The sequence below is a fragment of the Pogona vitticeps genome, chromosome 15, assembly GCF_051106095.1.
Source record: "Pogona vitticeps strain Pit_001003342236 chromosome 15, PviZW2.1, whole genome shotgun sequence".
NCBI lineage: Eukaryota > Metazoa > Chordata > Lepidosauria > Squamata > Agamidae > Pogona > Pogona vitticeps.
The window spans coordinates 2972734-2993807 of NC_135797.1; the positions used below are offsets into that span (position 1 = coordinate 2972734).

At 52.2% G+C, this 21074-nt stretch overlaps 1 protein-coding gene across 4 annotated transcripts in view; it reads left to right on the forward strand.

Moving 5' to 3' along the window:
• The window catches only part of GATAD2B (GATA zinc finger domain containing 2B), a 44127-nt gene that overhangs the window by 15694 nt on the left and 7359 nt on the right, over positions 1–21074 (forward strand). For 2 of the 4 annotated variants that reach the window (XM_072984221.2, XM_072984223.2), the window contains exons 2-10: positions 8765–9094; positions 14364–14493; positions 14842–14973; positions 15911–16042; positions 16726–16896; positions 17281–17599; positions 18112–18314; positions 19488–19601; positions 20744–20861. In XM_072984221.2, coding sequence (XP_072840322.1) covers positions 8766–9094; positions 14364–14493; positions 14842–14973; positions 15911–16042; positions 16726–16896; positions 17281–17599; positions 18112–18314; positions 19488–19601; positions 20744–20861 — 1648 coding nt within the window. In that variant the 5' untranslated portion in view covers position 8765. Of the gene's footprint in view, positions 1–1845; positions 2017–8764; positions 9095–14363; positions 14494–14841; positions 14974–15910; positions 16043–16725; positions 16897–17280; positions 17600–18111; positions 18315–19487; positions 19602–20743; positions 20862–21074 lie in introns of those variants that run through there. The other 2 variants (XM_072984224.2, XM_078382228.1) reach the window with 2 other exon arrangements.

The following is a 21074-nucleotide window of genomic DNA, read 5'->3' on the forward strand; positions in this document are numbered from 1 at the left end:
CCATGTGCGCTAGTAATGTGCCCGGCATCCCTCTTCATCATGAGGCAGTGAGTTCCGTCAGTTTATCAGGGATTGTGAAGACAGGTACTTTCTCCAGCCTGCGTCGTCCGGCCGGCTCCTCCCATTTTGTCGACTAACTTGCTCTGCCTGCTTGTAATCTTACAAGAGGAGTCAGCAAGGGCTTTCAGAGCTTTCACGTGGTTCAGGGTGGCGAGAATCTCAACTATTTTGGGTCTTGCGCGTGCCTTAGAGATCCACATCCCAAATACAAACCCTCAGAACAGTTTCTCATAAGGAAGTGGCTGCTGATCTGTCTGGTCGCCTTTCCCTGGACATTTCTCCCCACATCTGCTTTCTCCTATTTCAACCTGGGCTACCAGAAAGATGAAAATATTCTAGCCTTGCTAGAAAATATTCTAGCCTTTTGTTACAGGAGAACTTGGGATGACTGTGGGTGTTTTGGGGTGTGTTTTTTTCCCCTGTTCTTTCCTCTTTCTAAGAACCCCCCACTTCCCCACCCCTCCGGTGCTTCTGCCTCTTGAGCCAACGGTTTCCCTTCATGCCAGCCCACCTTACAGGGCCGTTCTTATAGTGCACTTGGGGTAATATGAAGTGTTTCGATGGCTAACAATGTCAGCCACCCCATGTGGCACCTGGTGATGGGGAAAAGCGTTTGGGGCGCTGTGGACCCTGGTCTCTTGGGGCTAAATGGCCGGATCTCTTTCTTTTTAAATCCTCTTCCCTGCCTTTGAGGGCAGATCTATTTCTATCCCAAGCCGGTCCAAGGCATTCCCCCTTCCATGTTGCTTCCTTGAGTTATAAGCCTCTTCCCATATGCATAGAGACCTTCTTAGCAGCCCCCTCCTTTTTTTTCAATTTCCGAGAGGGCTTTCCTTGGAAAAGAGCCAAGGCGCCGAAACGACTCTGAATTTCTGCATCCTTCAAAAAAACGAGAGTGATCTTAGAACGGCAGAGCTGGAAGGGGACCCTAGGGATCATCCAGTCCATCCCCTGTCCAGGAGGCGACCCAGTGGGGGGATTCAAACTCCCAACCTCAGGCTCTGCAGCCAGAGACCTCGACCACAAAGCATCTTAGGGCAGCCGCCACTGCCGGGGAGATCCGGTTGGTCAGGAGTCCCGAAAGGCAGACCTGTTTGGTTTTGTAAAGTGAACCCTTCCTTCTCCTGCCCCCCCTCCCCGCATGAAATCACCCTCCTCCACCCTAAAATCCCCGAAACCTAGGACACAAGCCACAGTTTACCGGGACGGGAGGCGTCCCTTTCCAAGTTGTGCCTGGAAGGAGTTTGCGAGGAGATCTAGCGTCGGGAGAAAGCGTCCGGGTTTGAGATTCTCCTGAAAGAATGGGGAGATTAAAAGATGGGGTGGGACGGTTTGTATCTCTCTTCTTCCCTCCCTCCTTTCCTCCTCTCTGCCTCCGCCTAGCTGTCCCGTTTGGCTGTCAAGCCCCCCCCCCCCCCCCCGGACTTCCTTTTTTAGACAACGGTCCTTTTTATAGCATTGCACGGAAAGGGTTTGTCTTGGGAGACAGCCATTTTGTGCATTCTCTCTTGAAATGTATCTTTTACGGCGGCGACATCACTTAGGCTTCCTCCCGGCTGGAGATGTCGAAGAGGAGGAGAAGGAGGCTTAGCAGCCGCAGCAACTGACGGGCGGGCGGCGACGGCAGGGGAGTGGGGGGACGGGCAGGCGGGCAGACAGGCAGCCTTGCCTCCCGATCTGTGCTCCCACCTCTCTCCCGATCCCAAAGGAAGGCAACCGACGGGAGTAGGCTCGGAGAGCGAGTGAGACAGGGGGGAGGGGGGAGCTTAGTTTTAATTACTTCTCAAGCGCACGCCAGAGATTTTGGAATTCCGATAATGCGACAGCCTGTTGGAGGCAGAGCTGAAGGGAAGCCGGAGGGAGAGACCCACGCGGAAGGGAGCCTTTCCTTTCTGCCCCTGTTTCCTGGCCTAGCGAGATGGAGCTAGAATAACCACGAGGATCTGGGAGTAGACGGTAGCAAGCCCACCCCTTCTTTCTCATTTTTGAAATTTCCCAAAGTCTCTTCCTATATGTGCTTACTGTCTGAGAGGCTAGTCAAAAGAGGCCAACTTAGCACTCGGGTTGCTAAAAGGAGAGAGAGAGATGGGGGATGCTGTGTATGGTCCATGGACTGTACTGTTGTCACCCCAGACTTGGTGGACTTTGCTCTTCCTGTTTCATTGTGTCTTTTAAAAGAGGTCTTTGCAGTTTGAAACAAATGTATGTTTCCCAGGGGGAAAAACTTCCTGCAAGTGTGTAAACATACAAAGGGGCAGAAAGATACAGTGTCCTACAATAAAAAAATAAATAAAGGATACACAAAGGCATGAAAGTGAGAGGGTTTTACTGGCTTCCAGAAAGGTGTTATTTGGGGACGTGAAACATACCTGCATGCTAGTAACAACTTATTCTAGATTATGGTGACCCATAATAGAGGTTTAGGGGTCCACAAAATGTTCGATGTGTGATTTTCCATTTCCATCCTTTTGTGGTGTCCATGGCCCAGGAAAGATTTCAACTCAGGCCTAGTTTGGCCTTCTTGTCAATTACGCCACACTGGTTTAATAGCTGCTTGGCAGGCTGGTAAATAATTTCTGCAGACTACTGGGATTTCTAGACTTATTTTGAAGACTTGGCGGAGCCTCCAGATGCTGAGGCAGTCCACCTTTGAATCCCAGTTGCACAAAATTAGCAGCAAAGAAGATGTGTTGTCTTTGTGATGGGTGGAGTTTCCTAGAAGGAACCGATGAGCTGGTGTGGGAAACACAGCAATGGAATAGTGGCTGGATTTATTATAGTTAACTCAGCATACTGCTACAATCTACTCCCAGATCCTCGTTTTTTGGAGGCGAAGTCTTATATTCATATGGAGACTGCAAGGGTATGAAAATGGGAGGGAGAACTTCCATCTTTTGTGGGGGGGAGAGCTAAGGGAATCTCAAGGCTGTGACTTAGTCTGCTTTCTTTTCCTTCCCTGCAATATGTTTGGCAAGATTCGGTAGCTCTGACTGGCAAAAGGGGAGTTCTCTCCAAAATTTCATTTTGTTGATTGTCGTTGATCGCGCTGGCTGGAAAGATTTTAAAGGGCTGCTGGCTTGTGAATCACAGCGCGGATTACAGGAGGTGGGCCTGCTTCTCTTTCTGTGCTTCCCTAAGAAGAAGAAAAAGTTGCTACTCCTTTGTAGTTATCTCTCTCTCTATCCCTTTTCCCTACCTGGGCTTCCTTTGTTTTCATGTGCCGTCATTCGTGGGGGTCCAGATTTGGGGTGGCGCAGACTCCCGAGGGAGGTGGCTGTTTTTAAAATGTCATGCTTTTATTCGTCTCATTTTCCCCTGCTCCTCCGATGCTGGTTAAAAGAGTTGGCTGGCCTTTCTGTTGTCCCAAAGCTTGGAAATCGTATGTCCATTTGCAAGGGCTGTGTGTCAGCTGGGTTTTGTGGTTCTTCACAGAACAAGTTAATATCTCACAGAGTGCTTGTATCCCCAACATTTCTTCCTACTCTTTAAGATCCGATCAGCCTACCCTTTGTCTCTCACCATCAGCATGAAGGGCTGTGGCTCAGCGTACCAGAAAGGACCTTACCAGGTTTTAATTGAATTTCTGCGTGCTTCTTTGTGGGCTGTGCTTTACAAACCGCTCATATATTTAGAACAAAAACAAATGGCAGACGAGGCTCCCTCGAAAGACTTCTTTCCTGTTGACGTCCACTTTTCCCTTGCTAAGGATTTCTGGCAACAACTTGGTGGCCCTTCCCAGGGGCCGGACTACAACTCCCACCATCCCCCAGGAAGCATTGAAAAGGAGGGGATGGTCAGAGAGATATCAGGGGGCGGTGGTGGAAGGCAGTGTCTCCAGTGTACTTAGAAGGATCCAGGACAGGCATAGCCAACGTGTAGGAGGTGATGACGGGTCCAGAAGACTTGAGATTCAAATGTACTTTCACGCATATTAAAAGGGTGACGCACCCATCGCTTGGTAGTCAAGCAGAAGGGTGCAGGATCCCCCGCCTCTCCCACAAACACAAGTGCTCAGGTGACAGGTGTGGGAAACATACACAAAATGTATTTCACAGAGTAGGTTGCTGGATTAAGGGCCGCCGTTGGGCCTCCTTCCTCGCCCGACACCCTCCGTGTGCTCTTGACCGCCGCTCCCATCGCCTCCAGCCCGTGGGGCCTTAGGTTGAGGGTGATGGGAAATGGTGTCCGACGCAGAGGCCAGCCAGATGGGGAGGCTGCCCTTGGGTGCACATTTCATGTGCAAATGGATGGCAGAGTCATTCTCTTATGTTTGAGCCCCGTGTTCCTCCTACAGACAGTCCCAGAATCATTTGCAACACCCAATGTCAGGTTTCCCAGCAGGAAAGTCATCCATCATTTCCTTATGTTTTCCCCTCGGTTGTCCAAGACCATGTGCAGGGCTCTCTTCCTTCCTGCTTCCTTCTCACATCCCTCTTCGGTGGTCAGCCAAGAGGGGGCAAAGCAGAGAAACGAAGCCACCCTCCCCCGGGAAGCGTCCTGGGCTCAGCGCAGAGACCTAGACCCAACCACCTTCTCTTCCGTATCTGTCGTTCTTCCCTCATGAGAAAGACTCCCTCGGATCCCCAAGTTTGTTGAGATCATGGCGTGAAAGCAGGTGTGATTTCCATGTAAGAAAAATAATTTGCGAAGGTCATCCTGGATGCCGGGAGGGGGGCAGATGAGGGCAACAGTTACTTTGGGCTCCCTGAGGTCATTCCCCCCTCCTGCCCCGCATTCACTTTTGATTCATCGCAGCCAGTAAAATATAATGAGCGAGGCCCGATGAGCTGGACAGAGGTCTGAATCCAGAGGAGCTGCCTGAAACCCATGGGAAGAGGCTGGGTTAAATGGGGTCGAGCCGAGTGAGGAACCGAACAAAGGGAGTCCTGTGCAGAGGGCAGCCAGGTCAGTGCCGAGGCTGGGAGGTTTGGCGCAGGGGCTTCTGGACGATGGTCGCATTCCTGTGTAAGGCCAACCACCCGGTTTAACGCGGTGGGAACCAAGCGCGCCGGGCCTCCGGCTGGCACGTTCTCCGCAACCTGTTTCTGGCGGCGAGGAGACCCCGGGAAGCTCTGGGACCCCGTCTTCGGCTAACCACGGTTGGTTGTGTTGACAGACGGAGTGCCTTGGTTCATCTCGGCTTCAGGTCGGCGTGTTTCCATAAAACCACAGTGAATGGTGGCAGGCCAGTCTGACCGATTAGAAAGCCGTTCACCAGCTGGAGCGCTGGGGAAGTTCTGGCTGCCACATCTGTGGATCATTCAGACTTGAGGGGAAACTGGTTGGTTTCCCTTGTGCTCCGAAAATGCGGCCTCATTTTGAGCCGCGCACGCGGGATCAACAGTGTCCGCCGCTTGTGCGCTCTGAGAATTTGGGCACACGTGTTTTGGGGTACCTTTTTTGCTTGTAAGGGAATCAAGTGTCAAGTAAAAGACCACTCTGTACCGTTCTGTGCTCTTTGTCAAGATGTGACTCCTTTCCTTCCTAACACCTTTGGATGCAAAATGATTCTGAGATTCTGGATGAGAGAATGCAGGTGTGTGTGTTTGCGCACACCTCGCAGCGGCTTCCTCAGTCGTAGTTCACGCAACCGTGAGAAATGTCCAGCTACGACAGATATTATCCGAAACTAAATCTTGATCTTGACCTTTTGTGTGTGTTTATTATTTTTTTTAATGCAGCTTGGTTAGAACCAAGCCCACTTAATGGAGGAGAGAAATGATAATCCAGAGTGGAATGCTTTTGCGACATATGCTTAAAAAGCAGGAACATATTTCACTCATCTCCCCCCCCACAACCCAGCGTGTCTCAGCTTGTCTCTCTTTGGCTTCTCCCTCCCAAACGTGTTCCCCACCAAGCCTGTTCCTGAGATGGGGGCGGTTCTCCTCCGGGGCGCCCATAAAAAGTTATCGCAGGGTGGATTAAACCTGTGAACATCTGATTTATTCAGCAAGTGAGCTACCTGGGACATTTTTATTCTGTTTGTCTCGTGGAGATTTTTGCTGGTGCTCAGAATTGACCATGCCCGTATTCAGATGTTTTAGCTGTAAATAAATGTGCTCTGAAAATGTTCAATCGCAGCCGAAAAATTTCTCACTGAGCAGAAGCTCTTCCTGATGAAAACACATTAAGATGTGCACTACATTTAGCGGTGGCTGATTAACATCAAGAGGAAAAAGAAACCGGCTGTAAATATTGAATTGTATATCTGTAGCGTTCACAAGGGAAAGGATCCAGGTTCAGCTTCTGGTCTTTCCACTTAATGGGAGATCTCTAGGGGATCTTAGCAAAATGTTCTCGGGTTGCTGTTGTAGCCATTTAGGGTTCGGCTGTGGCGATTCTGCCAACGGCAGGCCAAATTGCCGTTTGACAAAAGGAACTATCCTCGGAGAAGTGGGTTTGGGAACAAAACAAGAATGCCATAGTACCGTCCAACTGGGCTTTGGGTGGGGTGGGGGTAATCATAATCATCTTAGAACTGCAGAACTGGAAGGGACCCTAAAGATCATCCAGTCCAACCCCTGTCAAGGAGGCCCGGGCCGGGATTCAAACCCCCAACCTACAGCTCCACAACCAGAGACCTCAACCACGGGGCCATCCGGTGGAAAGCCACTGTTGACTTCAAAGAGGATTCTGCTTCTGGCTGTGTTTACAGGACTGTTGACAAGAATGGATGAACTACCTCCCCTCCAGGGGCTGGACAGGATGATCTTTAGGGTCCCTTCCAGTTCTGCAGGTCTAAGATGAGGAACTGTACCTCTTGAATTGGGCCAAGGCAGATCGGAAGGGCCTTTCCGTCCCACCTTGGGGCAGAAGGACCATGTCGGGAAGGGAGGGGCCAAGACCGGACTTCCCTTGTCGTTACTCCAGTCCGCCTTCAGGCACAACTTGAGTTGTTATGCGCAAACCGGCACAGCGCAAGAACAAGGATGACCTCGGGGAGGAGGAAGGCTTGGGGCCGGGGACATGGAGGTAGGCTCGGTTAGTGCATCTTCTCGCACCCCCACGGGGTCCCCCCCAGTGGCACCTGCTTCCCGAGCCTCCATCCTGGCGATGGCAGTTCTTGTTGCTTCCTACCCAGCGGCTGTAGTTTTTGCTACCTTGCACATTTAAATACTTCATTCTTATTTTCAGTCGATCTTCACTGTTTGGATTTTTAGGGTCAGCCCCTCGGGAAAGCTGTTCCCAGCCGGCTCTCTTGCGCATCTGTGCGTGCATCTATTATTTAATCTTTCTGCATCTAAAAGGTTTCTAACTCGGAAGGCGCCTGAGTCAAGTATGAACTGACTTCTTGAGTAATCTGCATTGTACCGTGTTAGGTGCGTCCCAGAAAAGCAAGGAAGGACTTTTAAACATGGTGCCCAAGGGGGGGGAAATGTTCGTTTGCATTTGGTATGGTCACTCTGTGTCATTTTAGTTAGCTACGGATGAAGGTATGGTTGCAGAAGGACATGGGGTTCAATGGTAAGGGCATCAGCCTTCGGTGCAGAAGGTCCTGGGTTCAGTTCCCAAGGTCTCCCGTAAGGAGAATCATGTACCAGAAAATGAAAAAGTTGCATTTGCTTAAAGCTCTGGAGAGCAAAGCCAGTTGGGGCAGAACAACCCCAAGCTACCTGGATCAGCATTTCCCAGCTCGGTGGAAGCTAACTTTACACGTTCCAATTACCCTGCAAGGGTGATACTTGGATTAAATATATCCATGAGCCTCGGAGGGCTGTGGAGAGGCCATTCGGAGGAGCGGAGGGGTGCTTTAAATCCAAACGGGGGAACCCCTTTCAACCGGAAGGCTGAATCCTGTTTCAGAGGAGATCTGTCATGGACGGGTGGGACCAAGGAATGCTAGCCTGTTTTGGCTTTAAAACCCTTTTCCGACTGTCACCAACCCTTAGAAGGGGAAGTGTCGCAGAGGTTTATAATTCATTGGTGTATGGATGTAATGATTCTGTGAAACCGCCGGGCAGTGGCGTCACGGGGAAGAGCAGGCAGACCCCCTCTGAGGAAGCCCGGAGAACTGATCAGGTGGTGGGACCATCGCAGGAGAATTGCCCGCTCGCACTCAGGCCCCCACAGGTCCTGCTCTGCCCTCTTTCTGAAACTTTCCAGTTCTCTTGCTGCTGATGAAGGGTACCGCAGCCCAAGAAGGGCGGAAAGACAAATAGCCTCTCAGGGTTGTTTGTTCCCGTTAGGCAGGGTTCAAGGATAGACTTCCACCGAGTCTGGGAACTCTGTTGAGTATCTGATCAACTTTTCCGAAACTTACCTAGGAGATGTGGTGTAATTCGTTGCTTCTAAATAGAGGTCTCTACGGAGAAATTGCCTTCCCCCCCCCCATCTGCAATCTCTCCTTCCTCGTCTTGTTGTGTTTATAATATTTTTATCCCGCCTTTCTCCTTGAAAAGGACCCAAGGCGGGTTACAACAATGAAAGACAATATTTAAAGCTGAGGACGATGAGTAGACAATGGTGCTTAACAGCATTAAAACACAATGTCTAAAGCAATGAATAAGGGAGGCATCTTACATCATTAACAGGCAACATTAAGGCAGAGATCAATAAGTATGCAAAACATTTTTTTTAAAAAGTCACTCTGAGAAATGGTAAACACGAGTAGTACTAAAAATTCAGTCCAAGCCGTAATGCATAACGATCTATCTAAAAATCACAAGCAGCTATCACTGCCTTTCTCCTCCCTTTCCCGCCCCAGGATGGACCGCATGACGGAGGACGCTCTGCGCCTGAACCTCTTGAAGCGCACCCTGGACCAGGCCGACGAGCGGGATGACGTGCTGGCCAAGCGGCTCAAGATGGAGGGCCACGAGGCCATGGAGCGCCTCAAGATGCTGGCCTTGCTCAAGCGGAAGGACCTGGCCGGCATCGAGGTGCCCCACGAGCTGCCGGTCAAGCAGGACAGCCTGAAAGTCTACGAGGAGAAGCTCAACGGCAACCTGCGGCCTCACGCCGACAGCCGGTCTTCGGGGAGGCCGGGAAAGGAGAACATCAACGATGAGCCGGTGGACATGAGTGCGAAAAGAAGGTACCCGGGATGGGGAAGGTGGGGGAGTCCTTTCTTTTGCAACACACGAGAAGAGCTGATGTTTGGGGCCACATCCCACCAGCCTTTTTATCCAGCACCGTTAAGGCAGAAGAGAAAACGAGTGTGGCCCCTTTATCTGTGGGATCAGCATCCACTGATTCACTTATCCATGGTCTGAAAAAATTAAAAGAAAAATCCCCCCCAAAATTATACCGTATTTTTCCATATATAAGACTATACTTTTGTCTAAAATCTTTAGACTAAAAATTGAGGGTCGTCTTATACACTGAAGTAAGCTCAGGATAGAACAAACACAAGTGGAGGGGAAAGCAGGGATCAAAGCGATCCTGCAGCGCTTTGATCCCTGCTTTCCTTTCCACTTGTTGAGTCCCACTTAGATTTCTTAATTTGTGATTAGAAAATTGGTGGGCGTCTTATACATGGTGGCATCTTATACGCGGAAAAATACGTTATTTCTAATGATGTTATTACCAGAACTGGCCACTAGAGGAAGCCCGAGGCCAGAATCCCACAGGCAGGGTAACTGGTGGTGGATTTGGGAGTATCATAGTCCCAAAAAGTAACTTTTCAAAGCTCCAACTGGAACTGGGGAGTGGAAATGGCCGGGGCTCAAACACAGGGAAAGCGAAGCAATGGTAGAAAACCAGAAGGAGACGGCAGGACACTTGGTGGGATCAACGGCAAGCTCCTTGATCCTCTTGGTCCTTTAAAAAAAAAAAGTCCTTGGGCCTTTGACGCTGGTCCGTCAGCATCTCATTGCGCGTCGCCCCTCCTCTTCCCGTTTCTCCAGCGAGGGAGGGCGCTCCGCCATCCGTCCGCAAACCTGAGGCTTGGCGTGGGCTCCCTCTCGAGCTGTGAAATCTTGACTCACTTGCGCAGGCACAGGTGGCGAGGGAACGGGGTGCCAAGCGTGGGCAGGAGAAGAGCGTCTGCAAGGCGGCAGCGGTGGCCGCAAGCAGGCGCTTTGGATGCCGCGCTGCCTGGCAGTCTGCGGGCGCCTGGCCTGGGTGCCTGCCATCTGCCCCACCATCTATGCTTGCTGGTCATCCTCTCTGGGGCTTTTTTTTTCCTCTCGAGCTCAGACAGAACGCTCTCGGTGGTATCGGCAGTCAGAAGGTGCTCGTGGTGCCAGAGCCTGGCGTCCCACCGTTCACGGAGGGGGCCTTTATTTGAGTGGCGTCCAGAGAGATCAGGCCTGTCGGGCCTGATCCGGGGCCAGGCGTCTCCCTGTTGCCTCCTATATCTTGTGAATCAATGGGGAGGCCAAAGGTTTAATGTCCCGTCTGGGCCCCCTGGCATGTCCTGGGATGACATTCTCTAGCTACACCGCAATCTTTTATTTTCCCCACTGCTTTCACCTGCTTGGAAGTCCCTTGACCTCAGTGGCTCTCAGCCTTGGGTAATCCTGGTGTTGCTTGACCACAGCTCCCAGAAGCCTTCGGCATGCGATGTGCTAGCTGGGTTTTTCTGGGAGTTGCAGTCCAAGAGCACCTGGGTCTCACAAGGTTGGGAACCACTGCTTTACATCAAGAATGGGCAGCCGTGCTTCTTTCAGGGCTCAGATTCCCTTATAGAGAATCATATCAGGGGCTGCATGCTAGGAGTGGGTGGGGCTTAAACAGTGGGCGGAGCCAGAACCAGAAGAGGTGGGGCCATCTCTTTCTCTTCAGTTCCTTCCTTCTTGCCTTCCTTGCTTTCTTGCTGTCAGTACTTTTTCTCTCTATGTCCCCTCCTTTCTTTTTCTCTCTCCCCCTCCCTCCATCTTCCTCCTCCAGGGTGGGGTTGGTTAAAAAGACAGCTCTTCCCCCGAGGTCTGAAAAAATGCCACCGGCGGAGAACTTCTAAAATCAGGACGAGGATGATCAGTAGACGGTCCACCCCAGCTTTACCTGGAAGTTTCTGAGGGCGGGAGAGAGGGACCAACCGACATAAGACATTTTGGGGGCGAGCAGAGCCTTTCCCCAGCTCTCGAGTTAAATTTTGAAGCGGCGTTCCCCTTCTTGACAGATGATAAAGCTGTACACCCTTCGTTCCTCCTCTTCTGAAAGCAACAGAAGCCATCTGCAGTAGGAAGAGCTGGCAGCAGACGCCACCGTTGCTCTTCCCTCCTCCAACACAACTCCCACAGATAAAATTTGACATCTCTGTCAAAAGAAAGGAGAGAGACAGGATTGCGAGCTTTCTCCCAGCTGCTCCTGCCTGCAGAAACCCTTCTGCAGAGAACCCCGTAATCGTACAAATAATTGTGCTGCAATTTAATCCCACCATGTTGGACAGGAAATGCAGACACACTTTGAAGCAAATGCGTGTGTGTGTGTGTGTGTGTGTGTTTGTGCCACGAAGCCCAGCAGGTTCAGCTTTCGCATCAGGAGATTTCTTTTAAAAGCACTTCAAGTTCCTGGTCCTCATGGAGGCAAGAGTGTGGAGCCGTGTGGGTCTCACTGGAGCAGTTGTGTGTAAGAAGGGTGAACTGCTGGATAGCTTACCGGGGTTGGGTTTGTGGCTGTGGAGCCAGACGTTTGGAGTTCGAATCCACCAACCCCCTCACTGGGCCTCCTTACCAGGGGCTGGACTTGGTGACCCATGGGGTCCCTTCCAGCTCTGCCGTTCTAAAATGCTGATGCTGATGCTAGTTCTTTAGGATACCCATAATTCAGGTGGGTTCTATATAACATGTCATCGGGCCTCTTCAGAATTCTAGTTTGACGGAAGCCCTGCCTCTTCTCTGTTTTTCTCTGGGGGGGGGGGAGAGCCCGCTTTTCAGTCCTCTAGACCGCAGCAAGAAGTTTGCAAATGCACAAGACAGAAGAGTTAAAATTTTTCCAGGGCTTAAAATTGGAAGAAGTGTGTTTGGGCTTGCATGCATGATTTGTGCCCGACTCCACGAAGAAACCTCGTTGCCTATGTAACCCTCTTCCTGGTTCTCTTATCCACCCGCCCCAGTTTTGAGAAAAGCCTTGCCCAACAGAACCCACCCCGCCCGAGATCTTGGAACTTTCCGAAGGAATTTTGCGCCAGGAATAACGCGTGTCCCCCATGCAGATGTTGTGCACCTTCACAGAGGTCCTTCCTCCCCGTGCACACACGGAGGGCGCATGTGTGGCCCCCGAATTTAGCTTGTGGGAGTGCAGTGGGCCAAGCCAGGCCAGCGGTGAAAACCCTGGTTGCCACCGAGCCTCTCTCTGTGATGTCACAATCCCCGCATCGGGCGGCCCTCGGTTACCGCTGGAGCACATCACCCATCTCCGGTGATGTGGCCAGAAGCAGCGGCCACTTTGGGAGCCCAGTGGATTCCCTTCCAGAGGTCCCAGTTTGCTCCGTCTCCCCCCTCAACCCCTTCTTTCCTCCGTGTGTCATGAACGTGGAGTTCAGGTAGTTACCTCCGGTAGGAACGTAGAAGCCTGCCTTGTGCAGAGTGACACCCGTGCTCCATATCGCTCAGCACCGTCCACTCTGACTGACAGCTGTCGCTCTCCAGGATTTTAAGTAGGGTCCTTTCCTAGCCCCTTCTCAGATCCTCGGTGACCACCTGCCCGAGCCTTAGCCACACCTAACTCTGGCCGAGCTTCCAAAATTAGATAGCTCTCAGATATATTCAGGGTGGTATCATGTAGTACTATTTGAAGACTTGTGTTTCCTCTTCTGAATTTTCTTTCTCTTAGCATCTCTGATGTGAATTTCTGCCATCTGCCATTTTTTCCCCCTTTGATCGGTTTGGAATCTGGGTTCTTCGAGCCGTTCCAGAGTAAGAACGTGGCTTGATGTTTTCATTGGCAAGAAAAATACTCGGGCTTCAAACTTGAGTAGATCCACTGCCCCAACTGCATATGAATTGAGGATTAGGAATTGACCCCTGGCTAATTATTTGGTGGGGTTCACCAGGAACGGCTCTGTAATTCGTGGCCTACGGGCTGTGCTCAATTTGATAAGACAGTCTTTAAAAATATATAATGTGGCTTTCCCCCCCTCTCCTGGTGTATGCTCCAGACTCTTAGTTTACTCACCTTTCCAGATAAATACAGTGCGGCTTTCCAACAAGTTCAAACCGCTAAACTTTGCTTAGGTCAGTGGTTTGCTCTCTGAAAGAAAGAGGACCAACTTCTTATTGCCTTTTCCTGCCTGATCTTCTCAAGATAGTCCCAACTCCCCACAGGTGACTAGCTGGGATAGCTATCTATAAGACTGGTTTGGTCCCGGATGCTTTAAATCGCAAGCAACCAAATCCAGCAAGCGGCTTTCCGTCCGCTCCATCACCCAACCTTGTAACGTCACCTGACCGTCTCTGTGGTTTAAAAGGTTTATTGTCAGCTGGCGGTACCTGTAACGTCTGTCGGCCTGCACAGTCGGCCTGTGTGAGGCTCTCCTAAGAGTTTTCAACCACCGTTGGGAGGTTTGCTTGTGTTTTCACCCTAGTTCAATTGTTCCAGCACCCTTAAAGTGCTGGTGAATGTATAAATGTCCTGAAAAGGGGAGAGGAAGGATTCACTTGTTTCCCTCTCCAAATAGGACTCAGTCTAGTATGACACCATCTCCTGTTTAGAGCTGTGATTCCCAACCTTGGGTCCCTAGAGATTCTTGGACTTCAACTCCCGGAAACCTTGGCCAATCCGGCTCACGATGAAGGCTTCTGAGCGTTTTGAGTCCAGGAACCTCTAGGGGTTGGGAACCCCAGGTTTCGAGCTACAGAAATGCGCCTTTCACACCTCTGGCCAGGTCGGATGAACCTTTTGTGAAGCCTCTCCGATTAGGTGCGAAATCAGAGCTTTGGATACAGACTGGACTTGGGGCAGCGGGCACAGTGTTCCACGAAAAGGAGGCGAAGCGGCTTTCCCGTTTTTTTTAGTTTATGGAGGCGGGAGACTCAATTTGAGGGAGGTGGCCTCAAATTCACAAGGGCTCACCCCCAGGAGTTTGCAGCCAGCAGCCTTCACATTGAATTCCCCAGGGAGGTCTGAACACAACCGTACAACATCCCAGATTTTGGTGTGTCCGCCTGTCTGTCTGTCTGTTGATCCTTCCTTGGGATGGGGTGGTGGAGATGCTTGAGAACGGAAACAAGGTGGGTGGAATAACTGCTGCCAAGTCTGACCCACCACCACCACCACCACCAGGCTGTGAAACATTTTGTGGTCTCGGTTCCCTTGTGCGTTGGCCTTCTGGTTCAGGAGAAATAGGCATCTCAGGCTTCTTTTCTACCCCAGCTCTCCACCTTACCCGTTGCCTCTTTTTTTTTTTCACAACCCGGCAGCGATCAGGACCGGGGCCAACTCACTCCCTCACCAGACATCATCGTCCTTTCTGACAACGAGGCCTCGAGCCCTCGCTCCGGCTCCCGCATGGAAGAGAGAGTCAAGGCGGCCAATCTGGAGATGTTCAAGGTAAGAGCCTCCTCCGTCCCAGGTCAGTCGCTGGTGGCGTTTTGCTTTTCCTTCTCTCTTTTTCTTCGAGCAGCGACAAGGGGCGGCTGCCTTCCTCCCTTCCCAGCCGACTTCGAACAGGGACAGTTTTGGGGTACCAGGATCCCACCCAGAGGCGGCCGCCGTTCCCCAGAAATGTGGCCCCAAATGAAGGGAAGGCCCCCTTTGGTTTCCCAGAATATTCCTTCTGGGGGGAGTGCTTTTGTGGGGGGGGAGAAGGGTGAAGCCTTGACATTAAGGACTGAGGAAAAGGAAGCAAGCAAATCTTTTCTCTCTTTGTGTGTTGTATGTGTGTGCGCGCGCGCACAGGGGAAAGGCCTGGAAGAGCGGCAGCAGCTGATCAAACAGCTCCGGGATGAGCTGAGGTTGGAAGAGGCCCGGCTGGTGCTGCTGAAGAAACTCCGGCAAAGTCAGCTGCAGAAGGAGAACGTGGTGCAGAAGGTGAGGAGGCGCGGCCTTGTTCCTCCGACACGCCTGGGTCTCGCCAGGCTAGGCTATCCTGCCTCGCTAGCATCCCTTATAGAGCTTAGGTGCGCCCCCCACTCTACTGGTTACAGCCACCCTCTCTTGGCCCGTCAGCAGAGCCCTGGGCGCAGAATTGAGTTCCCTGTGTAAACATAACAGGCACCAGTGGCATCGTGACAGAGCTTAAGGGTCGCATGTTGCGAGAGCCGTCTTCTGTTACAGGAAGCCAGATTTAGGCTGAAGGTCAGGGAAAAAAACTTCTTGACTGTTAGAGCAGTACGACAGTGGACCTCGAGAGGTGTTGAGTGCTCCACTGCTGGAGGCGTTCAAGACAAAACTTGGACCATCCTCTGTTCAATCTGCTTTGATTTGGACTCCTGCCTTAAGCAGGGGGTTGGACTCGATGGCCTTCGGGGCCCCTTCCCGCTCCGTCATTCTGTGATTCTGCGTATTCCTGCAGCCTGTTGAAAAACCCGTGATTTTCATCATCGGAACTAGTGCAGACGGTTCCGCAAGGCGGTCATTCAGCAACATAAGAAATAGAGTTTCTTCGTGCCGTTCAGTTTCTTCATTGGTTCATTAGGTTTCTGGAGGATGCTTAATTTGGGGGCGGGGCAGAATCAATCCATTGGATTCCTGCAGGGCTTGAACGATAAGGTACCTGCGTAGCAAGCGCACCTCCGTCTCTTGAGAGGGCCAGAGAAAAGGATGAGATGCTGAGTGGTCCTTCCGAGCCCCTTCCAGCAGCCGTAGGTTTGGGCAGACCTTCCTTTTTTTGATCACGAAGAGTCCCTTCTGGATTCCAGCATGAATGTGGCCTCCCGTCTCAATCCAGAAAATGCTCAGGTCCAGGCATCTCAAATTCCAGAAGTGCTCCTCTCCATCATAACGCCTGGGGTGTCCTTCTTCCTAGGCCCCCGTTGTCCAGAACGCAGCCTCCATCGTCCAGCCGTCTCCTGCCCACGCCGGACAGCAGGCTCTGTCTAAATTTCCCTCGCGGCCTGGAGCTCAAGGGGTGGAGCCCCAAAACCTCCGGACATTACAGGTACGGGGTTCCCCCAACAGCAGGAGGGGGGGCATTTTTGCCTTTCTACCACTTGAGCCACTTGTTCCTTGGAGTAAATGCCCGATGTGGCCGTTCTGGGAGATGATGGTTTTCTTAGCGACAGCGTGCAGTTCTTCTGTGCGAGAAGTAATTTGCAAGTAACAAATAATAAGTCTGTCATGTTTCTGATGTTTTTAATACTGTTTTCATCTACTGTTTTTTTTAATATGCGTTCAATTTCGGAATATCATAATAACACATAATATATGTGTATATATGTGTGTGTGTACATACATATATATACACACACATATATAAACAGTTAAAATTATAAACACACACACACACACCGTAAGCCGCCTTGAGTCCTTTTTAGGAGAAAGGAAGGTTAAAAGTGTTTTAAATAAATAAGTTAATAAATAAGAATAAGGCTATAATAATGAGCCAGTTTCAAGAATGAACATCAGGGGTGAGTTATTTTTAAAAGCTGCAAGTGATAAAAGCAAGGTCTTTGCTTCCCGATGTAACTGCCAACTGGATGGCCATGGTTTTGACTTGGGGATCAGGCGTGTTCCCCAGAATGTGCCTGCATGGGAGTGGTAGCGCCAAGACACATGGCGGAAGAGGCCCCTCTGTCTCCCCTTCCCCGCTCTGACTGCCGTGTGCTTTTCCTTCCCGGCCAGGGTCACAGCGTCATCCGGTCCGCCAGCAACACCACACTCCCCCACATGCTTATGTCCCAGCGAGTCATTGCGCCGAACCCCACCCAGCTCCAAGGGCAGCGCATCCCCCCGAAACCGGGCCTCATCCGCACCACCACCCCGAGCATGAGCCCCGCCATCAGCTACCAGCCGGTGAGTGCCACGGTTGCCTCCATTGTGGGGCACGTTGAACGTGGGGTATTGAACGGAGAGGGGTGTGGGGCGGGAGACACTCCCCCCCAAGTGACCGCCGAAAAGCTCTGCCGTCTTTGGATCGGTTTACGGGCTTCGGGGTGATTTTAGCACATCCGAAAGGATTTATCTCTCTCTCCTCTACGTGACACCCTAATGTAAATTATCCCTCCTGCAGTCGTTGGTTTGCAAAGCTAGCGGTCTCTAGGCCTTCTGTGCATGAGCCCTTTTGTGGGAGGTGAGGACCCCCCCTTCGGGGTCGGCAAGATGGGCAGCAGAGGGGCAGAGCGACAGAGGAGGAGAGGACTTTTCTCAGCTTTCTCAACTTCTTCCCTCCCTCCGTAGCAGTCCGGCTCGGCGGTCCCCTGCCAGCCGCGTACCACCTCCTCTGCCATTTACATGAACCTGGCCTCCCACATCCAGCCGGGCACCGTGAACCGAGTGTCGTCGCCCCTGCCCAGCCCCAGCACGCTCAACGACGCGGCCAACTCCCAGGCCGCCGCCAAGCTCGCCTTGCGCAAGCAACTGGAAAAGACCCTCCTGGAAATCCCGCCCCCCAAGCCCCCGGCCCCCTTGCTCCACTTCCTGCCCAGCGCCGCCAACAGCGAGTTCATCTACATGGTGGGGCTGGAAGAGGTGGTGCAGAGCGTCATCGACAGCCAAGGTGAGGGATTCGCTGCATCCGGGGGGTGGGGGGGGTAAGCAGAGTGATGGGGGGGACCTCAGAAGGGGGGAGAGCACAGACTGTGCGGAATACAGAAGAAGTTAAGTGGGAACCTCCGACAAGCAGCCCCAGAACTTAGAAATAGGATTGAAGAGCTTGGAAGTAACACCGAAATAATGGCTTCGGGATTAAACAGGAGGGGCGATCCGTGGTGCCTCGTGTTAAAGAACATTTTGTTCCATGGGGGAACTATTAGCGTAATACACAAATCCACACCTCCTGGCAGCGGTTCCCAAGCTTCGGTGCCCAGATGTTCTCGGACTATAACTCCCAGAAGCCTTTTCACCCCTCGCTGTGCTGGCTGAGGTTTCTGGGAGTGGTCGTCCAAGGACCCACCAGGACACCCAAGGTTGGGATCCAGGGAGACACCTTGAAGCGCCAGGTTCTAGAGGGTGTGTCCGCCCCTCCCGAATTGAGATTGTTTGTCAGAATCTCCCTCTTTCTCCCTCCAGGCAAAGGCTGCGCCTCCCTCTTACGGGTGGACCCCTTCGTTTGCGCCCAGTGCCGCACGGACTTCACCCCGCACTGGAAGCAGGAGAAGAACGGGAAGATCCTGTGCGAGCAGTGCATGACCTCCAACCAGAAGAAGGCGCTCAAGGCCGAGCACACTAACCGGCTGAAGAACGCCTTCGTCAAAGCTCTGCAGCAGGAACAGGTGAGTTCCCCTTACCTGATGGTGGGGCCGGGGCAGCAAGTTCCGGCTGAGCTGGGACAGAGTTCTTTCTCTCCCCCTCTGTCTCTTAAAATCTTCACTCAGGCCTTCCTTTTGCTTTCACATACCATCAACATCTTAAAACTGCAGAGCTAGAAGGGATCCTATAGATCATCCAGCCCAGTCTGTCAGGGAGGCATAGTGGGGGAACCGAACTCCTAACCTCTGGCTCCGCAGCCAGAGATCTAAATCTCTGAGCTAACCATCATCATCACCAGCACCATTATTCTTATCTCTTTTATTTACGTCTTGTCTCTCTCCCAGTGCTGGGGCTTAAGGCAACACCAGCATGGTTTTTAAAAAGAGAGAGAGAGAGAAGAAACCTAATAAGTTACAAGACTAAAATAGCATTAAATGGATTCTCTTTATTATTCATTGATTAACGTTTATATCCCGCCTTTCCTCCAGCGAGCTCAAGGCAGCGTACATGGCTCTCCTCTCCCTCCTTTATCCTCACAACAGCCCTGTGAGGTAGGTTAGGCTCAGAGAGTATGACGGGCGCCCAAGCTCACGCCGTGAGTTTTGTGGCCGGGGAGGTGGGGTGGGGGATTTGAACCCAGGTCCTTTGAGTCTTAGTCCACTGTGCAACCCAGAAAAGGGAGCTAGAAGCGATTCAAGCCTTTCCTTAAATGCTCCTTCCCTGAACGCCGCTCTGTAGCTGAAAAATACACTGGAATGAAGAGGCTTTTGGTGGCCAGCGAGACACTGGGAGAGAGCTACAGTCTAGTTTTCCATGGAGAAAAGATACTGCAGGGCCCACGGGAGCAGCCACCAAGAAGGCCCTGTTTCCTGTCCTCACAAATGGTGCCTATGAGGATGGAGAGTCTGCGCAGGATGATGTCAAATTTGGGCGCCAGGGTTCAGCGCCTCTAGGGACGATGCTTTCTGCAGGCAGCCAGAAGGTTCTCGGTGGGGATCCTCCAGGAAACATTTCTCCAAAGGAAACCAGACTTGGCAGCCACGTGGGGCGCATGGCTGGGGAGAGAGGGCTGCCCTTCTGGAGAGACCCTTTCGGGGATTGCTGGGGGCGGTTTAGGGGCCGTCACCCGTTGGCGGTCGTCTCAGCACGGCCGGGCCCTTGACTCTCGTCTTTCCTCTCTCGTTTCCCCCTTCCAGGAGATCGAGCAGCGACTGCAGCAGCAGGCGGCCTTGTCCCCCACCGCCGCTCCCGCCAGCGTGTCCAACGTCAGCAAACAGGAGAACATCATGCGACACCACACACTCCGCCAGGTCAGGGCTCCCTGGGGATTCCCGGAATGGAGAACGGTGGGATTTGTAGTCCAGAAATAATCTGAAAACGTCATGTCCGCATCCCTGTATCCCTCGACCTCCCAAAGTATAAGCAATCTTTTGAAGGGAAGGGCTCGCTTATGAGTTCCTGTCATTTCAGCAAAGTTTGCGGTAGATTCTCTAGTATCTCTCTTGCATCCTGGGAAACGACAAAACTGTTCGTTCGCTTCTTTCCCACACCCTTGTGCCTCTCGATGAGGCTCTCTATCTGCCGCACTCTTTCCTACCGAGTTAACCCAACAAGCTGCCTACAGCGAGTAAGGAACCGAAATTGGGGTTTATTACTATGCATGTACATTGAGGGGCTCGACGGTGTTTTACAAAGTGGCTGCTCATGAACAGAGCTAGAGAATTTCACCGCACCCCCAAGAAGTGTGTTTTCCTTTTACACCAAAGTGCATGCCCCCCTTTCATCTTGATTTTTTTTAAAGACCGGCAGGTAAGGGTTGGGGACCGGAAATGTATGTCTAGCCACCTTTGGTCCCAGTAAGATGGGTGATATGGAATGGGTGGGGGTGGACTCCAGTTCCCAGAATTGGCCAGGAATGCCCCAGGCAAAATCCGGGGAGGTAAGACCCCCAAAACAAAAGTCTACAGACCCCTTTTCTTTACCTTCTTAAGCACCACTGGTGGCCGTATCCTTTCAAAAACAAGGAAACTGTCCAAGGGCTTCCTTGGCATGGTCTGTCTTCCAGGGAGTCACAGCATCTCCTTGCCCGTTAGGCGCTACAAAGAGCGCCTCCCAGAGAACTGCGCCTCCTGTGAAGCCTCGGAATTCCCCGGGAGCACCAGGACAGTCACCTGCGGGCACAACCCATAGCAGGCCCGGCAGCTCTCAAATGGGCCCCTAACCCTTTCTGAAGGTGCCGTCTCCTGATTGACAACCCGGTCTGTTGGGTCTGGAGCGGCGCTTCTGGTCCCCCTACAGAGAGAGGGTCCCACTCCATCCCGGGCCGTCGAGGAGGGGCGACCCCCAAATGGCACCGGCCCTCTGCGCCACTGCTGGAAAAATCCAGATGTTTTCTGTAGACCAAGCATTGACACGCTGCTCTGTCCTCTCCCCCCCCCCGCTCACCCCACAGGCGCCCCAACCGCAGAGCACCCTTCAGCGCGGCATCCCCACCTCGGCCCGCTCCATGCTGTCCACCTTCGCACAGGCCCCCCAGCTCTCCGTGGCGGGCGGCCTCCTCGGCATGCCAGGTAAAGATGGGGGCGAAACGAATGGGGAGCCAGGAGGAGGGCCGAGGGACCTGCTCACCTCTGGGGCCGCCGAGGAAAGCGTGAAAGGAGGGGATGGGGCAGGAGTAGCCCTTCCTACCCCATTGTTAGAATTCAAACACCCATCAGCCTGGGAAGCGGCCAAAGACAATGGGGTTTGTAGTCCAGCAGGATCATTCTAGGGCAGCCCGTTTG